This window comes from Bubalus bubalis, chromosome 1 (assembly GCF_019923935.1).
Source record: "Bubalus bubalis isolate 160015118507 breed Murrah chromosome 1, NDDB_SH_1, whole genome shotgun sequence".
NCBI lineage: Eukaryota > Metazoa > Chordata > Mammalia > Artiodactyla > Bovidae > Bubalus > Bubalus bubalis.
Window position 1 is genome coordinate 155,373,576 of NC_059157.1, and position 25,331 is coordinate 155,398,906.

At 38.8% G+C, this 25,331-nt stretch overlaps 1 protein-coding gene across 1 annotated transcript in view; it reads left to right on the plus strand.

Annotated features, from left to right (window-relative positions):
* VEPH1 (ventricular zone expressed PH domain containing 1) overlaps positions 1 to 6,008 on the plus strand; it is a 287,956-nt gene extending 281,948 nt beyond the window's left edge. Inside the window, exon 14 of the mRNA XM_025289293.3 lies at positions 5,389 to 6,008. Within this exon, the coding sequence (XP_025145078.3) occupies positions 5,389 to 5,430 (42 nt within the window). The 3' untranslated portion in view covers positions 5,431 to 6,008. The remainder of the gene's footprint in view (positions 1 to 5,388) is intronic.
* The last annotated feature ends 19,323 nt before the right edge of the window (positions 6,009 to 25,331 follow it).

A 25,331-nucleotide genomic window follows, 5' to 3' on the forward strand; every position in this document is an offset into this window, starting at 1 on the left:
CCAGAGGCTGACGGGAACCAGAAAGTGTTTGACTACTCCCTCCTTTCTACAGAACCCTGAATTCTAACTCAGCCAAGATCGTTCTTTGAGGGCACAAGTCCAGTATCTTCTCAGTTTGCTAACTTTCTGAATAAAGTGTTAGTGCTTGCTTGCTAGACCTTGCCGCAGCAACTTATCTCTCGATTTACTGGCCTGCTGTGTGGCAAACAGTAAGAGCTTATTTGGTAACAAGTTTTGGTGAGCCGTCCAGGGACCTTTCTGCTCGTAGCGAACTGACCTCAGTTGGAGAATTCTGGGGTAAGTTCCTAGCAGTTTCAGGGACCACTTGTCTTGAGGATCTTCCCTTCAGAGTTCACCAAAGTGACACTGGCTGCCCCAGGACTTCGCAGTTGGAGCAAAGAATCCTTTGGGCTCCGACGGGTTCCATCCAGTAGGGTAAGTCACTCTGCTGCACACAGCTAGAAACTATTTTCCCTCTGTTTGGGGCTTTTTCTCCAGAACAAACCTATTTGTTTTGTATTTAAGTTTAGTACCCTGTTGAAGAGAGGAAAGAGTTGTTGGACTTTTACCTGACTGGTGAACCAGTTCGTTTCTTTGGATGCTAGTATTTCTGTGTGCCGTTTGTGTTTTGTCTTGAATTTCTATCTTTAAAAATGGGGAATGTTTAAACTATCCTTAAAGAAAGTCCTCCAAGGCACATTTTAAGGGGTCTGAGGACAGCTATGAACCCATGGGTGAGAGGAAGATGATATTTATTGTAACAATGTGTGGCCACAATACCTATTAGGATCTCCACAGAGGGGTAGGGCAGGTTATCTTGGGACCCTGTGCACCATGTGCCGCTACCCTTGCTGTGTTAATTATGTCATTTATGGTCTCCTGTGTCATGGGTACATGTAAAACTCCAAGACCAAGCTTGAGGGTTTATTTAGGATTTTCTATTTGTTCTTTAGGTTTTTAAGTTTCATTTTATTTGGTACTATTTCTTCATTGATAGCCAAATCAGTTTTGTGATACTTAAAACTTTTACTGATGTCAGATGGAGGAAAGGAACAAGAAAAAAACCTGTCTGTTCTTGTCCAAGAGTGGGACATTCCAAGGAAGAAGAGAAAGTTTCCATTTGGCTCTTAAAATCACCAAAAGCTATAAATAGAAATAGAATTGTCTTTTCCATAAATATATTAAAGGCTCTAGCCATCTAAACAGATGACTTACTTGCCAGAAACCCAATTTGAATCCAGTATCTTTTGTAACTGGTGGGTTTTACATTGTTGTACCCAGTTCATGGCTAAAATTTTGGAATGGGAACTATGAGGTCCCTGTGTCTGTACATGTGTTATGGTGGCATTCCCAATAATAATTTGTCAACTCTATCTATTTAATTAGCTTAAAGAAAATTAAGTGCTTATATAAATACTCAAGCATAAAAGAAACTGGCCACAATGAGTTTGAGGTTCATGTGATCTAGGAAATATTCAGTATTAATATCTAGTGTTAGCATAGGCTTGTTGGTTTGATACAGATGTGCATTTAGTCATCAACATTAACTAAAATACTTTTAATGTACCTAGGCTTACTAGAAAGCAAACACAACCTTATTATTCCTGTTACAAAAGCTTTTAATTAAAATAGAGGTAAATGAAGAGTTTTGGATAAACTCCGTGGGAATAATGGTTTGGGAATATCTATCAAAAAGAGTCTCTCCAGATTTTCATAACTTGAAACTAAACTAAGTTCTAAAATAAGATTAAACATAATTGAAAAAATAAATCTTAAAAGTGGCACAAAACCTTAATTTGTTCACTTAAGAGGACAGAGTTTTCTTAAAATATTGAACTGCTTTTGGTGATAGATTGTGAGTTTCTTTAAGTGATCTGTATTTGCCGTTGAGATATTTTATCACTGGTTAAAGCTTTTTAATATTTTTGACAAGCTTCCCAAAGATCAAGTTCTAAGTGGAGTTCATTTGACCTCTGGCTAACTTTGGGAGTTCCTGGAGGGTCCCTGGAACATCTCAAATTGCTTTCTCTCTCAGAGAGAGGAATATTAAACTAAGTGAGCTTCTTTGGTTGAGTTGTTGAATTGCATAAGAGGCATTGTCAAATGAGTGGTGATAAAACTTCTCAGATTGTATTACATGGATAATTTATTTTTTTTTTTCTCTTTGGCTGTGCTGGGTCTTCATTGCTGTGCGCGGGCTTTCTCTAGTTGCGTCAAGTGGGGGCTGTTCTTTGTGGTGCATGGGCTTCTCATTGTGGTGGCTTGTCTTATTGCAGGCTCTAGACCATGCAGGTTCTGTTGTGACTCGCACTCAGTACTTGCAGCTCGAAGTTGTGGCACACAGGTTTAGTTGCCCCCCAGCATGTGAAATCTTCCCGAAAGGGATCCAGCCCACATCCCCTGCATTGGCAGGCAGATTCTTAACCACTGAACCACCAGGGAAGTCTGGGTAAAAGTTATTAATGCACGCATTCTAGAAATTTATATGGAACTTCTAAAATTCTGGTATATCCTGGAAATGGTATAAGTCATTAATTATCTTAAATTGTTTGTCATGGCAGTAATCAAGTTTCTGTTCAATTACATTGTAATCTCCATTGGTTGGTGCCAAAGCAAAAAGGGCATCCTTTTAATAGATCAATTGCTAGCTTTGGTTTTACAGTGGCTTTCAAATGACTGTAGCTATTTTGTGAAGAAACAGGAAAGAATGGTGAAATCCTTTATGTGCAAGCATTTATACAATTATCAGAGAAAAGAAGGGAATGAAAATGATGATCTGTTGCTTCAGACCTTAACTTCTCTGGCTGTTAAGCCAATATATCTACCCCTTCTCTCACTTCTGCTCCTATCCAGTTCCAGTTCCTGACACAGAGGCCTAGGACTTCCCCTCCTTATAGAGGTCAATTAGAAAATTCTATGTTACTTTCTGAGCCACTGGGACTTGGTCTGATATCGCCACCTAAGACCCGACAGGGCACCCAATTTGGGCCAAGAGTCACTTTCCAGACCTGGCAATTTCCCTTGCACCAATATCTCTTATGGGGCCTAAAAGCAAACAACTAGCCAGCTGGGTTTATCTTTAGTTGGAAATACTGCAACACCTGAAGCCCACTTGGCAGAACCCACAGCTGACCCAAATTAGAACCCCAGTGAGGGAAGAATGCCCTTATTCAAGCATTGCTTATTAGTGCATCTTGGCAGGGCTCTGAAAATGAAAACCAAAGCAAGAGTTTGAACAAAATTCAAGAAATTCTGCAAAACAAATGAAGACCTTTCTGAATTTTTGGAAGGGACTTATCAGGGCTACAGATGTCATACTGACACAGGTCCCAAGGCCCCTGAAAATGTTAGAGTGGGAAATTTGACCTTTTGGGGCAAAATGCCTCAGATATCAAGAACAAGTTGCAGAAATTAGATGATACCTTTAGAATGAACCCTTCTCAATTGGTAGATGTTGCTTTTAAAAGTATTCAACAGGAAACAACAGAAGAAAGAAGATGCAAGATGAAACGCCAAGTTTTTGGCAGCGGCTTTGGATTCCCAGAGGCAAGGAACTGAAGAGGTAAGACACTATTGGGGAAGGAACAATGTCTTACTGTAAGGAGGAGGAACAGAGGAAAACAGATTGCCCTCAGCTAAAGCAGAAGACAACAATAAAAGACTTGAGCATCTTATGCAGGAGAAAGTGAGGAACCCTCTGAATGAAGAGGCCCAGGGCCTCCTTTGGACTTGAGGTGCCTAATTCCCCACAGGAGCTCAGGATAAAATGGACAGTGGGGAACAAGCTGATTAATGGATAGACCTCACCCTGAAGTTTTTCACTGGAATACCTTGACATCAGAGTTCCACCAGAACACCTTAAGCCTATAGCTGGAGCTCATGAAAATCCCCAAAAAGGAGACAAGGGCCCTCTCCCCCCAGGGTCTTAAAAATAACCTAAAGACTGCTGTCAGACCTCCCCAGACACAACACAGAGGAACCTGTCCCACCAAGGACTGAAAACTGGACTTTACTAAGATGCCTTGGATTGCAGGAAACTTCAGACAACCCGTTAGTGTTTGTGTGGGCACATTTTTAGAATGAGTGAAAGCATACCCCCCTGGACAAAAAAAATCTCTGAGGTGGTTAAAGCCCTCTTAGGGAAACTGTCCACTGATTTAGATTAAGGCGTTAAAGCTACATTCAACCTGAAAAGCACAATCAACAGAAAAAGAAACTAAGAAAATGAGCCATACATTAAAAAGAGATGTCTCTAAATAGATCAAGAGACTGATTTAACTTGGGATAAGGCCTTGCCAGTTGCTCTGCTATGAATCAGTGGCTACCAGAAGCAGGCTTAAATTAAGGCCTATTAAAATATTGTATGGTAGGAAATTCCCTGGTGGTCCAGTGGTTAGGACTCTTGTGTTTCTACTATAGCGGGGCCTAGGCTCTATTCCTGTGTTGGGGAACTAAGACCCTGCAAGCCACATGGCATGGCTAAAATAAGATAAATAATAGAATAATTAATAAAGTAATAAAGTAAAATAAAATAATAAAATAAAATATTGTATGGTAGGCCATTCAAGGTGTCTGCCCAGGCAGGAGAATCTATAAATGCTAAAAAACCTAGCAGTTGCCAGCTAAAAGTTTGAACACTACACTCAGCTCTGTTCATGGGTAAGCTAAAATAACTTTGTTTAGTTCATAGGAACAGCCTGCCGAAGCCCACCTGAGAACGACTGCAGGGAGGAAGAAATTAGCACATCCCTTCAGAGGCTAATGGGAAGCAGGAAGTGTTTGACTTTACTCTCTCCCCTTTTAGTGTAAAAGAAGCATGAATTCCAACTTGGGCAAGATTATTCTCTAGGGGCATGAGTCCACCATCTCCTTGGTTTGCTGACTTTTCTAATGAAGTCACTGTTTCTTCCCCCACAGCTTTCCTCTCAATTTATTAGCCTGTAGTGCAGAGAGCAGTAAAAGCTTGGGCTCGTTAACTGTACTTCCATATTTCAGATATCTGCTTCCAAAAAGCATAAAAGTTCTGAAGGTTTTATCTTTAAGTGGAAGCCCTTTGAGAAACATGAGGTGGTCTGCCAAAATGAAAAAGCCATTATGGAAGTTATGATCATTTTGGTGTCTGTCACCACTAACTAGGGCTTCCTAGGTGGCTCAGTGGTAAAGAATCTGCCTGCCGATGCAGGAGATGCATGAGACATGGGTTCTATCCCTGGGTCAGAAAGAGCCCCTGGAGAAGGAAATGGCAACTCACTCCAGTATTCTTCCCTGGGAAATTCCATGGACTAAGGAGCCTGGTGGGCTACAGTCCAGGTGGTCTCAGTCAGGCACAGCTGAGTGACTGACCGGTAATGCACACCACTAAGCCCAGGCATTTGTTTTACATTTCAGATCCCTGGAAAGGACAGGCTTGGAGTGGTGGTGAGGGTGTAGGTTGAAAGTTCAAAGGCTACTGAGGTTACGGTGAGTAGCAAAGCAGAGTACCTCCACTTCAATTACAAAGTTCAAGAAGGCAAGAAGCCCCCTGAAGATGGAATTAAAATAGCAGATGCCTCAGAACTCTGACTGCTGACAATGCTGAAAACATGAAAAGACTCCGTTTTCTGTCTGGATTGCTGTGGAGCAGACACTTTCGGTTTATACCCTCAAGGGGAGATGGAGAGATGCTTTCTGTGAATAAGAATGAGTGACTTGAAGGTGATCTATTTAAATAGTCAGCTTGGGTTGTCCTTAACTCGAAGGAAAACAAGCAGCCCCGTACAGCTGAATGTCTTTTGGTGTTATTAAGCCCTTCACACCAGGGCTGTGAAGTTAGTCACTGACTTTACATCTATATGTTCCTGTTTTATCTTGTTTTGCAAATACTGTTTGGCTTTTTGTTTGTTTGTTTGTTTTTTAATAAATCGAAGATCTGTGGCAACCCTGCATCAAGCCAGTAATTTTTCTAGCAGCATTTGCTTCCTTCCTGACTTTGTCACATTTTGGTAATTCTTGTACTATTTCAAACCTTTTCATTATTTGTTATGGTGATCTGCAATGTTACTGTTGTAACACCTATCCACTGATGTTACTAGTGTAATTGTTTAGGGTCATCACAAACTGTACCCATGTCAGATGACAAACTTAATCAATAAATATTTGTGTTCTGACTGCTCCACCAAAAAGCCTTTCTCCATCTCTCTCCCTCTACTAGGGCCTTCCTATTCCCTGAGGCACAATAATACTGAGATCAAGCCAATTGTAGCCCTTTAATGGCATCCAGGTGTTCAAGTGAAAGTCACACATCTCTCACTTTAAGTCAAAAACTAAAAATGATTAGCTTAATGAGGAAGGCATGTCAAATGCTGAGACAGGTCAAAAGCTGGGCCTCTTGCACCAAACAGTGAACCAAATTGTAAATGCAAAGGCAAAGTTCTTGAAGGGAATTAAAAGTGCTACTCCAGTGAACACATGAATGATTAGAAAGCAAAACAGCCTTATTGCTTAGATGGAGAAAGTAATAGTGGTTTGGACAGAAGATCAAGCCAGCCACAAAATTGCCTTAAACCAAAGCCTAATCCAGAGCAAGTCTGTGCTGCTGCTGCTAAGTCGCTTCAGTCGTGTGCGACTCTGTGTGACCCCACAGACGGCAGCCCACCAGGCTCCGCCATCTGTGGGATTCTCCAGGCAAGAACACTGGAGTGGGTTGCCATTTCCTTCTCCAATGCATGAAAGTGAAAAGTGAAAGTGAAGTTGCTAAGTGTCTGACTCTTCATGACCCCATGGACTACAGCCTACCAGGCTCCTCCGTCCACGGGATTTTCCAGGCAAGAGTACTGGAGTGGGTTGCCATTGCCTTTTCTGAGAGCAAGGCTGTAGCTGTCTTCAATTCTTTGAAGGCTGAGCGATCAGGAAGCTGTAGAAGAAAATCTAACAGAGGTTGGTTAATTAGGTTTAAGGAAAGAAGCCATTTCCACATCATGAAAGTTCAGGATGAAGCAACAAGTGCTGAATGGAGGTAGCTACACTAAGCAACAGCCTTGTATAGAAAAGTGATGCCATCTAAGACTTTCATAGCTTGAGAGGAGAAGTCAATGCCTGGCTTCAAAGCTTCAAAGGACAGGCTGATTCTTCTTGTTAGGGACTTATGCAGGTGATGATTTTAAATTGAATTCAGCACTCCTTACCATTCTGAAAATCCTAGGCCTTTAAGAATTGTGCTAAATTTACTCTGCCTCTGCCCATAAATGGAACAGTAAAGCCTAGATGACAGCACATTTGTTAACAACATGATTTACTGAATATTTTAATCCTGCTGTTGAGACTTACTGCTCAGAAAAAAAGACCCCTTTCAAAATGTTACTGCTCACTGACACTACACCTGGTCACCCATGAGCTCTGGTGGAGATGTTGTTGCTTAGTTGCTAAGTTGTGTCTCTTTGCAACCCCATGGACTGTAGTATGCCAGGCTCCTCTGTCCTCTGCTGTCTCCCAGAGTTTGGTCAAATCCATGTCCATTGAGTCAGTGATACTATCTGACCACCTCATCCTCTTCTGTCCCCTATTGAGACTAATCGATGCCTGCAAATAGAACATCCATTCTGCAGCCCGTGAATCAGGGAGTAATTTTGACTCTCAAGTCTTATTATTAATAGTTAAAAATACATTTTATAATGCTATAGCTGTCGTAGATAGTGATTGCTCTGATGGATCTGATGAAAGCTAATTGAAAACCTTCTAGAAAGGATTCATCATTTTAAATGCCATTAAGAACTATTCATGATTCATGGGAAGAGGTCAAAATATCAACATTAGCAGGAGTTTGGAAAAAGTTTATTCCAACCCTCATGGATGACTTTGATGGGTTCAAGACTTCAGGGGAGGAAGTAATGCAGATGTGGAAATAGCAAGAGAACTAAAATTGGAAGTGGAGCATGAAGATGTGACCGAATTGCTGCAAGCTCATGATAAAACTATTTGTTTTGTATTTTGGCTGCACTAGGTCTTTGTGCTTGGGGACGTCTCTAGTTGAGGTGCACAGGCTTAGTTGCCCCATGGTATGTGGAATCTCTTAGTTCCCCGACCAGGAATGGAACCCACAACCCCTGCATTGGAAGGTGGATTCTTAACCACTGGAGCACCAGGGAAGTCCCTGACAAAATTTTAATGGATGAGGAGTTGCTTTTTAGGGATGAGCAAAGAAAGTGATTTCTTGATATGGAATATACTCCTGGTGAGCATACTATGAAGATTATAGAAATGACAACAAAGGTTTTAGAATATTACATAAACTAAGTTAATAAAGAGGCAGCAGGGTGTGAGAGGATTGACTAATTTTGAAAGGTCTACTGTGGGTAAAGGTTACTGAACAGCATTGCATGTAACAGAGAAATGATTCATGACAGGAAGAGTCAATTAATGCGTCAAACTTCATTGTCTCTTATTTTAAGAAATTGCCAGACACCACCCCAGCCTTCCCTGGCGGCTCAGGCAGTAAAGAATCTGCCTGTAATGTGGGAGGCCTGTGTTCAATCCCTGGGTTGGGAAGATCCCCTGGAGGAGGAAATGGCAACCCACTCCAGTATTCTTGCCTGGAGAATCCCACGGACAGAGGAGCCTGGTGGGCTACAGTCCATGGGATCACAAAGAGTCAGACACAACTGAGTGACTAACACATAGCCGTGCCTTTAGCAACCACCACCCAGATCAGTCAACAGCCATCAACATCAAGGCAAGACGCTTCACCAGCAAAAAGATTAAAACTTGCAGAAGGCTCAGATGAAGGTTAGCACTTTTTTAGCAATAAAGTATTTTTTAATGAATTGTTTGTACATTGTTTTTTTTAGACATAATGCTATTGCACACTCAATATACTGCAGTATAGTGTAAACATAGCTGTTTATATGTATTGGGAAACCAATAATTCTTGAGACTCACGTTATTGCAATATTTTGTTTTGGTGCAGTGGTCTGGAATCAAACATGCAATATCTCTGAGCTATGCCTGTATATCTGCAGGCCAAAGTTTCAATATTAATATTTCACCTATACAACTCCTTAACTCCACAACAAGTACTAATATTTTAAAGGATTTGTGAGTAGGTGGGCTAGGTGGAGGTAATGAAGATAATGGCAACGTCCTTCAAAAGGTCCTTGCACACAATGTGCCCTGGACCCTGCAGCAGGCCACCGCCAACCCACGCCTCCACCGGAGACTCCTAGACACTCACAGTTTGTGGGTCATCTGCTTGGCAGCTTATGCCACACCCAGGATTGCAGCACCCAGAGCCCCTGTCCCTGCGGGTCATAGTGGAGAGTTCTGACAAAACACAGTCCACTAGAGAAGGCAATGGCAAACTACTTCAGTATTCTTACCTTGAGAACCCCATGAACAGTATGAAAAGGGAAAAAGATAGAACACTGAAAGATGAACTCCCCAGGTCAGTAGGTGCCCAATATGCTACTGGAGAAAGATGGAGAAATAACACCAGAAAGAATGAAGAGACGGAGCCAAAGCCAAAACAACGCCCAGCTGTGGATGTGACTGGTGATGGAAGTAAAGTCTGATGCTGTAAAGAACAATATTGCACAGGAACCTGGAATGTTATATCCATGAATCAAGGTAGATTGGAGGTGGTCAAACATGAGATAGCAGGCGTGAACATCGTCCTTTTAGGAATCAGTGAACTAATATGGACTGGAATGGGTGAATTTAATGCAGATGACCATTATATCTACTACTGTGGGCAAGAATCCCTTAGAAGAAATGGAGTAGCCCTTGTAGTCAACAAAAGAGTCCAAAATGCAGTACTTGGATGCAGTCTCAAAAATGACAGAATGATCTGTTTGTTTCCAAGGCAAACCATTCAATATCACAGTATTTCAAGTCTATGCCCCAACCACTAATGCTGAAAAGCTAAAGTTGAATGGTTCTGTGAAGACCTACAAGACTTTCTAGAAGTAACACCCAAAAAAGATGTCCTTTTCATTATAGGGGACTAGAATGCAAAAGTAGGAAGTCAAGAGACATCTGGAGTAACAGGTAAATTTGGCCTTAGTGTACAAAATGAAGCAGGGCAAAAGCTAACAGAGTTTTTCCAAGAGAACACACTGGTCATAGCAAACACCCTCTTCCAACAACACAAGAGAAGACTCTACACATAGACATCACCAGATGGTCAATACCGAAATCACGTTGATTATATTCTTTGCAGCCAAAGATAGAGAAGCTCTATACAGTCAGCAAAAACAAGACCGGGAGCTGACTGTGGCTCAGATCATGAACTCCTTATTGCCAAATTCAGACTGAAATTGAAGAAAGTAGGGAAAACCACTAGACCATTTAGGTAGGACCTAAACCAAGTCCCTTATGATTATACAGTGGAAGTAACAAATAGATTCAAGGGATTATATCTGATAAACAGTGCCTGAAGAACTATGGACAGAGGTTCATGACATTGTACAGGAAGCAGTGATCAAGACAATCCCAAGAAAAGAAATGCAAAAAGGCAAAATGATTGTCTGAGGAGGGCTTACAGATAACTGAGAAAAGAAGAGAAGTGAAAGGCAAAGGAGAAAAGGAAAGATACACCCATTTGAATAGAGTTCCAAAGAATAGCAAGGAGAGATAAGAAAGCCTTCCTTAGTGATCAATGCAAAGAAATAGAGGAAAACAATAGAATGGGAAAAACTGGAGATCTCTTCAAGAAAATTAGAGATACCAAGGGAATATTTCATGCAAAGATGGGCACAATAAAGGACAGAAATGGTATGGACCTAACAGAAGCAGAAGATATTAAGAAGAGGTGGCAAGAATACACAGAAGAGCTATACGAAAAAAATCTCCATGACCCAGATAACCACAATGGTGTGATCACTCACCTAGAGCCAGACATCCTGTAATGTGAAGTCAAGAGGACCTTAGGAAGCATCACTACAAGCAAAGCTAGTGGAGGTGATGGAATTCCAGTTCAGCTATTTCAAATCCTAAAAGATAATGCTGTGAAAGTGCTGCACTCAATATGCCAGCAAATTTGGAAAACTCAGCAGTGGCCACAGGGCTAGAAAAGGTCAGTTTTCATTCCAATGCCAAAGAAATGCAATGCCAAAGAATGTTCAAACTAACACACAGTTGCACTCATCTCACACACTAGCAAAGTAATTCTCAAAAGTCTCCAAGCCAGGGTTCAACAGTACGTGAACCATGAACTTCCAGATATTCAAGCTGGATTTAGAAAAGGCAGAGAAACCAGAGATCAAATTGCCAACATCCATTGGATCATCAAAAAAGCAAGAGAGTCCCAGAAAACATCTACTTCTGTTTTATTGATTATGCCAAAGCCTTTGATTGTGTAGATCACAACAAACTATGGATAATTCTTAAAGAGATGGGAATATCAGACCACCTTACCTGCCTCCTGAGAAATCTGTATGCAGGTGAAGAAGCAGCAGTTAGAACTGGACATGGAACAACAGACTGGTTCCAAATAGGAAAAGGAGTATGTCAAGACTATATATTGTCACCCTGTTTAATGAGTATATTATGTGAAATGCTGGGCTGGATGAAGCACAAACTGGATCAAGATTGCCAGAAGAAATATCAATAACCTTAGATATGCAAATGACACCACCCTTATGGCAGAAAGTGAAGACAAACTAAAGAGCCTCTTGATTAAAGGAAAAGAGAGTGAAAAAGGTGGCTTAAAACTCAACATTCAGAAAACAAAGGTCATGGCATCTGGTCCCATCACTTCATGGGAAATAGATGGGGAAACAGTAGAAACAGTGTCAGACTTTATATTTTGGGGCTCCAAAATCACTGCAGATGGTGACTGCAGCCATGAAATTAAAAGACGCTTACTCCTTGGAAGAAAAGCTGTGACCAACCTAGACAGCATATTAAAAAACAGAGACATCACTTTGCCAACAAAAGTTCATCTAGTCAAAGCTATGGTTTTTCCATTGGTCATGTATAGATGTGAGAGCTGAACTATAAAGAAAGCTGAGCACTGAAGAATTGATGCTTTTGAACTGTGGTGTTGGAGAAGACTCTTGAGAGTCCCTTGGACTGCAAGGAGATCCAACCAGTCCATTCTGAAGGAGATCAGCCCTGGGATTTGTTTGGAAGGAATGATGCTGAAGCTGAAACTCCAGTACTTTGGCCACCTCATGTGAAGAGTTGACTCATTGGAAAAGACTCTGATGCTGGGAGGGATTGGGGGCAGGAGGAGAAGGGGACGACAGAGGATGAGATGGCTGGATGGCATCACTGACTCGATGGACGTGAATCTGAGTGAACTCCGGGAGTTGGTGATGGACAGGGAGGCCTGGCGTGCTGCAATTCATGGGGTCGCAAAGAGTCGGACACGACTGAGCAACTGATCTGATCTGATCTGAAATGTCAACTGTTCCATCCTCATGTATTCAACGCTCTGTGTGTCACAATGGAAAGTAAGCACAAAGTACTGCGTCGTGTGCCTGAGTGCAATAGTGTCTCAAGGAGAAGCGCTTATGCAGTTGTTCGAGTTGCTGAACAAGAAGTTTTCTTCGTGGAATATTTTTATTTGAAAGAATAACTGGCAGACAAACCATGATTATTTCAGTCTTGGTTGTTTGACAGACATTTTATCAAAAATTGATGATGTGACTTTTGAGTCAAATATTCAGATTTTTGAAAACTTGAATCCAGTTGTAACCTTAGCAACTTCCAGTATTTCAAGATTTCTCTGATGAAATGGGTGGTGATTTTTTTATACTGTATAATGTAATTAAATATATCAACACTTGAAAAATCTGTGTAACTTGGTAATCCAATATTTTCTAAATGACCAATACAAAATGTTACAAAATGACCCATGGGTTTAAAAAAAAAAAAAGTCCCTCCAAAGTGCAAGACAGACCATAAGATTTTTTTTAATTACTTATTGATTTATTTTTGGCTGCACTGGTTCTTGCTTTGTGTTGGCTTTCTCTAGTTGCAACGAGGAGGGGCCACTCTCTAGTTGTACTGTGCCAACTTCTCACTGCAGTGGCTTCTCTTGTTTTGGGGTGTGGGCTCAGCAGTTGTGGCACATGGGCTTAGTTGCCCCAAAGCATGTGGGATCTTTCCAGACCAGGGATCAAGCTCATGTCCCCTGCATTGGCAGGCAGATTGTTAACCACTGGACCACCAGGGAAGTCCTAGGCCATAGATTTTTTAATGGAGTACAAGTTTGTTGATAAAGTTTCAAATTCCTAATTTCAACTGACCTTTAAAATACTACCATTTGTTTAGTTTGGAGTATAGTATCAAAGAAGGAAAGCCACAGTTATCTGAAAATACTCCTCCCTTTTCTGATTCCATCTCTGTGTGTCTATTTTCTTCATATACTTCAATGAAAACAATATACCACTATAGACTGAATACAGAAACAAACCCCAGCTGTCTTCTATTAAGCTCGACCTAGAGATATTTCCAGAAATATAAAACAATGCCATCTTATCACTAAAATTTTTGGAAAATATAATCATTTGGTAAAAATATGTTATTCATGTTAATGTAATGGGCTTATTACTGCTTTTTAAATAACAATGTATTTTTTTAATTCCTCATCTTTATTTTCTAATACAGTAAATACTAATAGGCAATACTCACATAAACAAATGGTCTTTGGTATCCTCGATGATTTTTCAAGATTTTAAAAGGTCCTGGGGCCAACCGCTATCCTGGGTCAAGGATATAAACAAGGGTAGAATTGCTAGATCATGTTTTATCTTTGCTAAATAGATATTTCCAAAATCTTCTCTGAAATCATTGCATCAATTTAAACTCTCACTTGCAGCATATCAGATTGTCCATTGCTCACATTCTTCTCAGCATTTTGGAATTATTTCAAACTTAAATATTTACTATTTCTAATAGAAAGAAATGGCAACCCACTCCAGTATTCTTATCTGAAAAATTCCATGGACAGAGGACCCTGGTGGGTTACTGTCCATGGGGTCACAAAAGAGTCAGAAGTGACTCAGCGACTAAAAAACAACAACAATAGGTGCTAAAGTAGTGATGGGGAGTTTATGCACTTTCCATGTATTTATTGGCTTTATGGGCTTTCTCTTCTTAGAAATTTCTGTTTACACTATTTGCCCATTCCTCTACTAAGTTGTCTTTTCACAAGAAATTTTAGGGGCTCTTTACATTTTCCAGGCATGTATCCTAGTTGGTTTCTTTTTTTGCTTTTCAATATTTCTTATTTTATATAATGGATTAAAATCCATTTGTTAGAGATTATATAAAATGCATAATAGTTATGGGTAACATTGATGCAAAAACCCCTTCTATAATTACTTTCCCAGAGTACCAGTTGACTTATTACAAAAAAATCTTTTCATGAACTTCCCTGTTTTAAAACCTTTTACTAATTTTCATTGTATGACATCTAGGCCACCCACCGTTGGATACCACTTATCTTTTCAGACTCATTTCCTAGAATGCTCTTTCAGAAAGCATGTGATTTAGTCCAGAATTTTCCAAACATTTTTGGTCACATGACACTTTGTTTTTAACTATTATATTGACAAAACACTAGTACAGGCACAGAATAAAAGGCTGTTTTTAATTAAGGAGAGAAATATAACTGGTTTAATTATATTAAAAATATATTTGAAATTTGATGTATGATTCTATTTTTTTAACTTTTATATTGGAGTATAATAATTTACAATGTTGCATTAATTTCAGGTATACAGCTAAATGATTCAGTTACTCATATACATATGAAAGTGAAAGAGTTAGTTGATCAGTCGTGTCCAGCTCTTCGTGACCCCATGAACTGTAGCTCACCAAGCTCCTCTATCCACGGAATTCTCCAGGCAAGAATACTGGAGTGGGTTGCCATTCCCTTCTCTAGAGAATCTTCCCGACCCAGGGATCCAACCTGGGTCTCCTGTATTGCAGGCATATTCTTTACCACCTGAGCTACTGGGGAAGCTCATATACATATATCCAGGAGCCTGCTGCGCTGCAGTCCATGGGGTCGCTAAGAGTCGGACACAACTGAGCGACTTCACTTTCACTTTTCACTTTCACGCATTGGAGAAGGAATTGGCAACCCACTCCAGTGTTCTTGCCTGGAGAATCCCAGGGACCGGGGAGCCTGGTGGGCTGTCGTCTATGAGGTCGCACAGAGTCGGACACGACTGAAGCGACTTAGCAGCAGCATTGTTTTTCAGATTCTTTTCCCATATAGGTTAGTACAAAATATTGAGTAGGGTTCCCTGTTCTATATAGTAGGTCCTTATTAATTATCTATTTCATATATAGTAATGTATAAATTATGTTACTTATATGTTAATATAATGTTATATGTTAATCCTAAACTAATTTATCTCTCCCTCCCACCAACATTTCCCCTTTGGTAATCATAAGTTTGTTTTTGAGTCTGTGAGTCATTTCTGTTTTGTTAAAAAGTTTGTATAAATTTTTTTCAGATTCCACTTACAAGTGATGTCATATGATATTTGTCTGTGTGTAATTTACTTAGTATAATAGTCTCCAGGTCCATCCATGTTGTTGCAGATGGCAATATTTCATTCTTTTTATGGCTGAGTAATATTCATTTTAATATATGTTTCACATCTTCTTTATCCACTCCTCTGTCAATGCGCATTGAAGTTGCGTCCATGTCTTGGCTATTGTAAATAGTGCTGCAATGAACATTGGGGTACATGTATCTTTTCAAGTTATGGTCTTCTCTGGATGTATGCCCAGGAATGGGATTGCTGGATCATATGCTTGTTCTACTTTTAGTTTTTTAGGGAACCTCCATACTGTTATCCACAGTGATTGTGCAAATTTGCATTCCCACCAACAGTGTAGAAGGTTTTCCTTTTCTCCACACGCTCCCCAGCATTTATTGTTTGTAGACTTTTTGATGATGGCCATTCTGACCAGTGTGAGGTGATACCTCATTGTGGTTGCTTTGGTTTTTTTGTTGCTGTTTTTTGTTCTGTTTTGTTTTTTGCCATGCAGCTTATGGGATCTTCCCTGGTGGCTCAGAGGTTAAAGCGTCTGCCTTCAATGCAGGATACCTGGGTTCAATCCCTGGGTCAGGAAGATCTCCTGGAAAAGGAAATGGCAACCCACTCCAGTATTCTTGCCTGGAGAATCCCATGGACGGAGGAGCCTGGTGGGCTGCAGTCCACGGGGTCGCAAAGAGTCGGACACGACTGAGCAACTACACTTCACTTATGGGATCTTAGTTCCCTCATCAGGGATTGAACCCAGGCCACAGCAGTGAAAGTATTGAGTCCCAACCACTGGACCACCAGGGAATCCCAACCTCATAGTAATTTTGATTTGCCTTTCTCTGATAATCAGTGATGTTGAGTATCACTGCATGTGCTTTTTGGTCATCTGTATTTCTTCTTTGAAGGAATGTCTATTTAGATCTTCTGCCTATTTTTTTATTTGGTTTTTTGCTTTTGTGATATAGAGATACATAAGCTGTTTGTGTGTTTTGGAGATTAATCCCTGTTGGTTGCTTTGTTTACAAATATTTTGTCTCATTCTGTGGATTTTCTTTTCATTTTGTTTATGGTTTCCTTTACTATGCAAAATCTTTTAAGTTTTATTAGGTCCCATTTGTTTATTTTCATTTTTATTTTCATTGCTCTAGGAGACAGATCAAAAAAGATACTGTTGCTACATATGTTTGATATGTTGTTACATATCAAAAAAGATATGTCAAAGAGTGTTCTGCCTATGTTTTCCTCTAAGAGTTTTATAGTATCCACTCTTACATTTATGTCTTTAACCCATTTTGAATTTATTTTTGTGAATGGTGTTAGTGTTGTTTTTTAAATTTATTTATTTTTTAGTTGGAGGGGAATTGCTTTACAATGTTGTATTGATTTCTTCTAAGCAATGTTCTAATTTCATTCTTTTACAGGTAGCTGTCTAGTTTTCCCAGCACTACTTATTGAAGAGACTGTCTTTTCTCCATTGTATATTCTTGCCTCCTATTTTGTAGATTAACTGACTATAGATATACAGGTTTATTTCTGTTCCATTGATCTATATTTCTGTTTTTGAGCCAGTACCATACTATTTTGATGACTGTAATTTTGTAGTATAGCATGAAGTCAGGGAATCTGATTCCTCTAGCTCCATTTTTCTTTCTTTGGATTGCTTTGGCTATTCTGATTCTCTTATACAAATTTTAAAACTTTTTGCTCTAGTTCTGTGAAAATGCCATTCATAATTTGATAGGTATTGCACTGAATCTGTAAATTGCCATGGATAGAAATAGTCATTTCAGCAATATTTATTCTTCAATCCAAGTTCACGGTATATCTTTCCATCTGATTGTGTCATCTTCAGTTTCTTTCATTAACATCTTAGTTTTCAGAGTACAGGTCTTTTGCCTCCTTAGGTAGGATTATTCCTAGGTATTTTATTCTTCTTGATGAGATAGTAAATGGGATTGTTCCTTAATTTCTCTCATCTTTCATTGTTAACGGAATGCAAGAGATGTCTCTATTAATTTTGTGTTCTGAAACTTTACCAAATCCATTGAGCTCTAATAGTTTCCTGTTAGCATTCTATCTATAGTTATCATGTCATCTGCAAAACAGTGAGTTTTTCTTCTTCTTTTCCAACTTGGATTCATGTTATTTCTTTTTCTCCTCTGATTTCCATGGCTAGGACTTCCAAAACTATGTTGAATAAAAGTAGTAAGAGTAGGCATCCTTGTCTCATTTTTGATCTTAGAGGAAAATGCTGTCAGCTTTTCACCATTGAGAATGAGTTTGCTGTGGATTTGTCATATATGGCCTTTATTATGTTGAGGTAAGTTCCTCTATGCCCACATTCTGCAGGGGTTTTATCATAAATGAGTGTTGAATTTTGTCAAAAGCTTTTTCTGCATCTATTGAGATGATCATATGATTTTTACTCAATTTGTTAATGTGGTGTATCACACTGATTGATTTGTGAATATTGAAGAATGCTTGTATCTCTGGGATAAATCCTACTTGATCATAGTATATGATCCTTTTCATGTATTGTTGGTTTCTTTTTGTTAGTATTTTATTGAGTATTTTTGCATCTATGTTCACCAGTGATATTGGCCTGTAATTTTCTTTTTTTGTTATTTCTTTGTTTGGTTTTGGTGTCAGAGTGATGGTGTAGAATGAGTTCGGGAGTGTTCCTTCCTCTGCAGTTTTTTGGAAGAGTTTCAGGATAAGTATTAACTGTTCTCTAAATGTTTGATAGAATTCACCTATTAAGGACCTTTGTTTGTTGGGAGTAGTTTTAATCATAGTTTCAATTTTGGTATTTTTGATTGGTCTGTTCATATGTTCTATTTCTTCCTAGTTCAGTGTTGGAAGTTTGTACCTTGCTAAGAATTTGTCCATTTCTTCTAGGTTGTCCATTTATTGGCATACAGTTGTTTTTACTATGATCCTCTCTATTTCTGTGGTGTTAGTTGTAACTTCTCATTTCTAATTTTATTGATTTGAGCTCTCTCCCTTTTTTTCTTGATGAATCTGGCTAAAGATTTATCAGTTTTGTTTTATCTTTTCAAAGAACCAGCTTTTAGTTTCACTGATCCTTTCTATTGTTTTCTTTATCTTTAAATTTTTAATTTTTTATTGAAATGTAATTTACATACAATAAAACCTACACATCATAAGTCTCATTTATGAGTTTTGACAATTGTATAAGCCCATTTTATCAATACCCAAAACAAGCTGTAAAATACTACTGCCACCCCAGAAAGTTCCTCATGCTCCTCCATAGCAGAAACCACCATATATTAAATTACTCTATTTAATAACTTCACATGAATGAGATCATACAGTCTGTATTCCTTTGTGTCTAGCTTCTTCTCCCAACATATTTTTTAAGATACATTCATCTGATTATGCAGAGAAGGCAATGGCACCCCACTCCAGTACTCTTGCCTGGAAAATCCCATGGGTGGAGGAGCCTGGAAGGCTGCAGTCCATGTGGTCGCTGAGGGTCGGACACGACTGAGCGACTTCACTTTCACTTTTCACTTTCATGCATTGGAGAAGGAAATGGCAACCCACTCCAGTGTTCTTGCCTGGAGAATCCCAGGGATGGGGGAGCCTGGTGGGCTGCCATCTATGGGGTCGCACAGAGTCAGACATGACTGAAGCGACTTAGCAGCAGCAGCAGCAGCATGTGATTATGTGTATCATCGTAAGTAGTCCATTCTTTTTTATTGCTGAGTACAATTTCACTGTATAAATATGGCAACATTTGTTTATCTGTTCTCCAGCAGGTGGACACTGGAGTTGTTTCCAGTTTTGTGCTCTTGCAAGTGAAGATGCTATGAACATTCTTGTCACTTTGTGTGTGTGTGCCATATGTTTTCCTGTGCTTTGGGTAAAACATCTAGGAAAAGAATGAAACACCTTCTAAATGTATATTTGATCTACACATTTTATCTTCCACATGTTTTATCTCTCACATTTTTTGTCTCTTTGCACTATGGAAGTGAAGTGAAAGTGTTAGTTGCTCAGTCATGTCCGACTCTTTGTGACCCCATGGACTGTAGCCTACCAGACTCCTCTGTCCATTGGATTATCCAGGCAAGGAAACTGGAGTGGTTGCCATGCCCTCCTCCAGGGGATCTTCCCAACCCAGGGATTGAACCTGGGTCTCCTGCATTGCAGGCAAATTCTTTACTCTCTGAGCCATTATACATCACCTCTTTAGATTTACCTCCTGGTTCACTCATTCTCTGACTATTTCTACCCAGCTGCTTATCCTGTACACTGGATTGTCATTTCAATCATTTTATTTTCATCTCTAGGATTTTTATTTTATTCATTTTTTAAACTTCTAAGTATTTGTAAGTAGTATCTTATTCCTTTTCTTTATTGTTTAGTCCATATTTTACTGCCTTAATTATTTTAAATAAAATACCTTGTATGTGACATTTTTATTATCTTTTGGGGGATTCTAATCACATTGCTTCTTGGTTTTTTAGCTCTCACCTTCAGTAACGTATTTCTTCATGTGTTTATAATTTTGGTTCGAGTTTATGTTGGTGAGGTTTATCTGTGGGATTTATGCTGTGGGAGTTATTTTGGTCATATGTACATACATATATATGTATGTTTATATGCGCATATATATATATGATATATAATATAGACAGATCTGAATTCTTTTTCTTTTTTTAATAGATTTATTTATTTTAATTGGAGGCTAATTACTTTACAATATTGTATTGGTTTTGCCATACATCAACATGCATCCACCACAGGTATACACGTGTTCCCCATCCTGAACCCCCCTCCCACTTTCCTCCCTGTACCATCTCTCTGGGTCATCCCAGTGCACCAGCCCCAAGCATCCTGTATCATGCATCGAAACGGGACTGGCAGTTCATTTCATATATGATATTATGCATGTTTCAATGCCATCCTCCCAAATCATCCCACCCTCTCCCTCTCCCACAGAGTCCAAAAGACTGTTCTATACATCTGTGTCTCTTGCTGTCTCACATACAGGGTTATTATTACCATCTTTCTAAATTCCATATATGTGCATTAGTATACTGTATTGGTGTTTTTCTTTCTGGCTTACTTCACTGTATAATAGGCTCCAGTTTCATCCACCTCATTAGAACTGATTCAAATGTATTCTTTTTAATGGCTGAGTAATAGTCCATTGTGTATATATACCACAACTTTCTTATCCATTCTTCTGCTGATGGACATCTAGGTTGCTCCCATGTCCTGGCTATTATAAACAGTGCTGCAATGAACATTGGGGTACATGTGTCTCTTTCCCTTCTGGTTTCCTCAGTGTGTATGCCCAGTAGTGGGATTGCTGGGTCATAAGGCAGTTCTATTTCCAGTTTTTTAAGGAATCTCCACACTGTTCTCCATAGTGGCTATACTAGTTTGCATTCCCACCAACAGTGTAAAAGGGTTCCCTTTTCTCTACACCCTCTCTAGCATTTATTGCTTGTAGACTTTTGGATAGCAGTCATTCTGACTGGGGTGAAATGTTACCTCATTGTGGTTTTGATTTGCATTTCTCTGATAATGAGTGATGTTGAGCATCTTTTCATGTGTTTGTTAGCCATCTGTATGTCTTCTTTGGAGAAATGTCTATTTAGTTCTTTGGCCCATTTTTTGATTGGGTCGTTTATTTTTCTGGAATTGAGCTGTAGGAGTTGCTTGTATATTTTTGAGATTAGTTGTTTGTCAGTTGCTTCATTTGCTATTATTTTCTCCCATCCTGAAGGCTGTCTTTTCACCTTGCTTATAGTTTCCTTTGTTGTGCAGAAGCTTTTAATTTTAATTAGTTCCCATTTGCTTATTTTTGCTTTTATTTCCAATATTCTGGGAGGTGGGTCATAGAGGCTCCTGCTGTGATTTATGTCAGAGAGTGTTTTGCCTATGTTCTCCTCTAGGAGTTTTATAGTTTCTGGTCTTACATTTAGATCTTTAATCCATTTTGAGTTTATCTTTGTGTATGGTGTTAGAAAGTGTTCTAGTTTCACTCTTTTACAAGTAGTTGACCAGTTTTCCCAGCACCACTTGTTAAAGAGATTGTCTTTTCTCCATTGTATATTCTTGCCTCCTTTGTCAAAGATAAGGTGTCCATAGGTGCATGGATTTATCTCTGAGCTTTCTATTTTGTTCCATTGATCTATGTTTCTGTCTTTGTGCCAGTACCATACTGTCTTGATGACTCTGGCTTTGTAGTAGAGCCTGAAGTCAGGCACGTTGATTCCTCTGGTTCCATTCTTCTTTCTCAAGATTGCTTTGGCTATTCGAGGTTTTTTGTATTTCCATACAAATTGTGAAATTATTTGTTCTAGCTCTGTGAAAAATACCATTGGTAGCTTGATAGGGATTGCATTGAATCTATAGATTGCTTTGGGTAGTATACTCATTTTCACTATATTGATTCTTCTGATCCATGAACATGGTATATTTCTCCATCTATTAGTGTCCTCTTTGATTTATTTCACCCGTGTTTTATAGTTTTCTATATATGCTATGCTAAGTCACTTCAGTCGTGTCCGACTCTGCGACCCCATAGACTGCAGCCCACCAGGCTCCCCCGTCCCTGGGATTCTCCAGGGAAGAACACGGGAGTGGGTTGCCATTTCCTTCTCCATTTCTATATATAGGTCTTTAGTTTCTTTAGGTAGATATATTCCTAAGTATTTTATTCTTTTCGTTGCAATGGTGAATGCAATTGTTTCCTTAATTTCTCTTTCTGTTTTCTCATTATTAGTGTATAGGAATGCAAGGGATTTCTGTGTGTTGATTTTATATCCTGCAACTTTACTATAGTCATTGATTAGTCTAGTAATTTTCTGGTGGAGTCTTTAGGGTTTTCTATGTAGAGGATCATGTCATCTGCAAACAGTGAGAGTTTCACTTCTTCTTTTCCAATTTGGATTCCTTTTATTTCTTTTTCTGCTCTGATTGCTGTGGCCAAAACTTCCAAAACTATGTTGAATAGTAATGGTGAAAGTGGGCACCCTTGTCTTGTTCCTGACTTTAGGGGAAATGCTTTCAATTTTTCACCATTGAGGATAATGTTTGCTGTGGGTTTGTCATATATAGCTTTTATTATGTTGAGGTATGTTCCTTCTATTCCTGCTTTCTGGAGAGTTTTGATCATAAATGGATGTTGAATTTTGTCAAAGGCTTTCTTTGCATCTATTGAGATAATCATATGGTTTTATTTTTCAATTTGTTAATATGATGTATTACATTGATTGATTTGTGGATATTGAAGAATCCTTGCATCCCTGGGATAAAACCCACTTGGTCATGGTGTATGATCTTTTTAATGTGTTGTTGGATTCTGATTGCTAGAATTTTGTTAAGGATTTTTGCATCTACGTTCATCGGTAATATTGGCCTGTAGTTTTCTTTTTTTGTGGCATCTTTGTCAGGTTTTGGTATTAGGGTGATGGTGGCCTCATAGAATGAGTTGGGAAGTTTACCATCCTCTGCAATTTTCTGGAAGAGTTTGAGCAGGATAGGTGTTAGCTCTTCTCTAAATTTTTGGTAGAATTCAGCTGTGAAGCCATCTGGACCTGGGCTTTTGTTTGCTGGAAGATTTCTGATTACAGTTTCAATTTCTGTGCTTATGATGGGTCTGTTAAGATTTTCTATTTCTTCCTGGTTCAGTTTTGGAAAGTTGTACTTTTCTAAGAATTTGTCCATTTCTTCCAAGTTGTCCATTTCATTGGCATATAATTGCTGATAGTAGTCTCATGATCCTTTGTATTTCTGTGTTGTCTGTTGTGATCTCTCCATTTTCATTTCTAATTTTATTGATTTGATTTTTCTCCCTTTGTTTCTTGATGAGTCTGGCTAATGGTTTGTCAATTTTATTTATCCTTTCAAAGAACCAGCTTTTGGCTTTCTTGATTTTTGCTATGGTCTCTTTTGTTTCTTTTGCATTTATTTCTGCCATAATTTTAAGATTTCTTTCCTTCTACTAACCCTGGGGTTCTTCATTTCTTCCTTGTCTAGTTGCTTTAGGTGTAGAGTTAGGTTATTTATTTGACTTTTTTCTTGTTTCTTGAGGTATGCCTGTATTGCTATGAACTTTCCCCTTAGCACTGCTTTTACAGTGTCCCACAGGTTTTGGGTTGTTGTGTTTTCATTTTCATTCATTTCTATGCATATTTTGATTTCTTTTTTTATTTCTTCTGTGATTTGTTGGTTATTCAGCAGCGTGTTGTTCAGCCTCCATATGTTGGAATTTTTAATAGTTTTTCTCCTGTAATTGAGATCTAATTTTACTGCATTGTGGTCAGAAAAGATGCTTGGAATGATTTCAATTTTTTAAAATTTACCAAGGCTAGATTTATGGCCTAGGATGTGATCTATCCTGGAGAAGGTTCCATGTGCACTTCAGAAAAAGTTGAAATTCACTGTTTGGGGGTGAAATGTCCTGTAGATATCAATTAGGTCTAATTGGTCTATTGTATCATTTAAAGTTTGTGTTTCCTTGTTAATTTTCTGTTTAGTTGATCTATCCATAGGTGTGAGTGGGGTATTAAAGTCTCCCAGTATTATGGTGTTATCGTTAATTTCCCTTTTCCTACTTGTTAGCATTTGTCTTACATATTGTGGTGTTCCTATGTTGGGTGCATATATATTTATAATTGTTATATCTTCTTCTTGGATTGATCCTTTGATCATTATGTAGTGTCCTTCTTTGTCTCTTTTCACAGCCTTTGTTTTAAAGTCTATTTTATCTGCTATGAGTATTGCTACTCCTGCTTTCTTTTGGTCTCTATTTGAGTGGAATATCTTTTTCCAGCCCTTCACTTTCAGTCTGTATGTGTCCCTTGTTTTGAGGTGGGTCTCTTGTAGACAACATATATAGGGCTCTTGTTTTTGTATCCATTAAGCCAGTCTTTGTCTTTTGGTTGGGGCATTCAACACATTTATGTTTAAGGTAATTATTGATAAGTATGATCCCATTGCCATTTACTTTATTGTTTTGGGTTTGAGTTTACACCCTTTTTGTGTTTCTTGTCTAGAGAAGATCCTTTAGCATTTGTTGGAGAGCTGGTTTGGTGGTGCTGAATTCTCTCAGCTTTTGCTTGTCTGTAAAGCTTTTGATTTCTCCTTCATATTTGAATGAGATCCTTGCTGGGTCAATAATCTGGGCTGTAGGTTATTTTCTTTCATCACTTTAAGTATGTCCTGCCATTCCCTCCTGGCCTGAAAAGTCTCTATTGAAAGATCAGCTGTTATCCTTATGGGAATCCCCTTGTGTGTTATTTGTTGTTTTTCCCTTGCTGCTTTTAATATTTGTTCTTTGTGTTTGATCTTTGTTAATTTGATTAATTTGTGTCTTGCAGTGTTTTGCCTTGGGTTTATTCTGTTTGGGACTCTCTTGGTTTCTTGGACTTGGGTGATTATTTCCTTCCCCATTTTAGGGAAGTTTTCAACTATTATCTCCTCAAGTATTTTCTCATGGTCTTTCTTTTTGTCTTCTTCTTCTGGGACTCCTATGATTCGAATGTTGGGGTGTTTAACATTGTCCTGGAGGTCTCTGAGATTGTCCTCATTTCTTTTAATTTGTTTTTCTTTTTTCCTCTCTGATTCATTTATTTCTACCATTCTATCTTCTACTTCACTAATCCTATTTTATGCCTCTGTTATTCTACTATTTGTTCCCTCCAGAGTGTTTTTTATCTCATTTATTGCATTATTCATTATATATTGACTCTTTTTATTTCTTCTAGGTCCTTGTTAAACCTTTCTTGCATCTTCTCAATCCTTGTCTCCAGGCTATTTATCTGTGATTCCATTTTGATTTCAAGATTTTGGATCAATTTCACTATC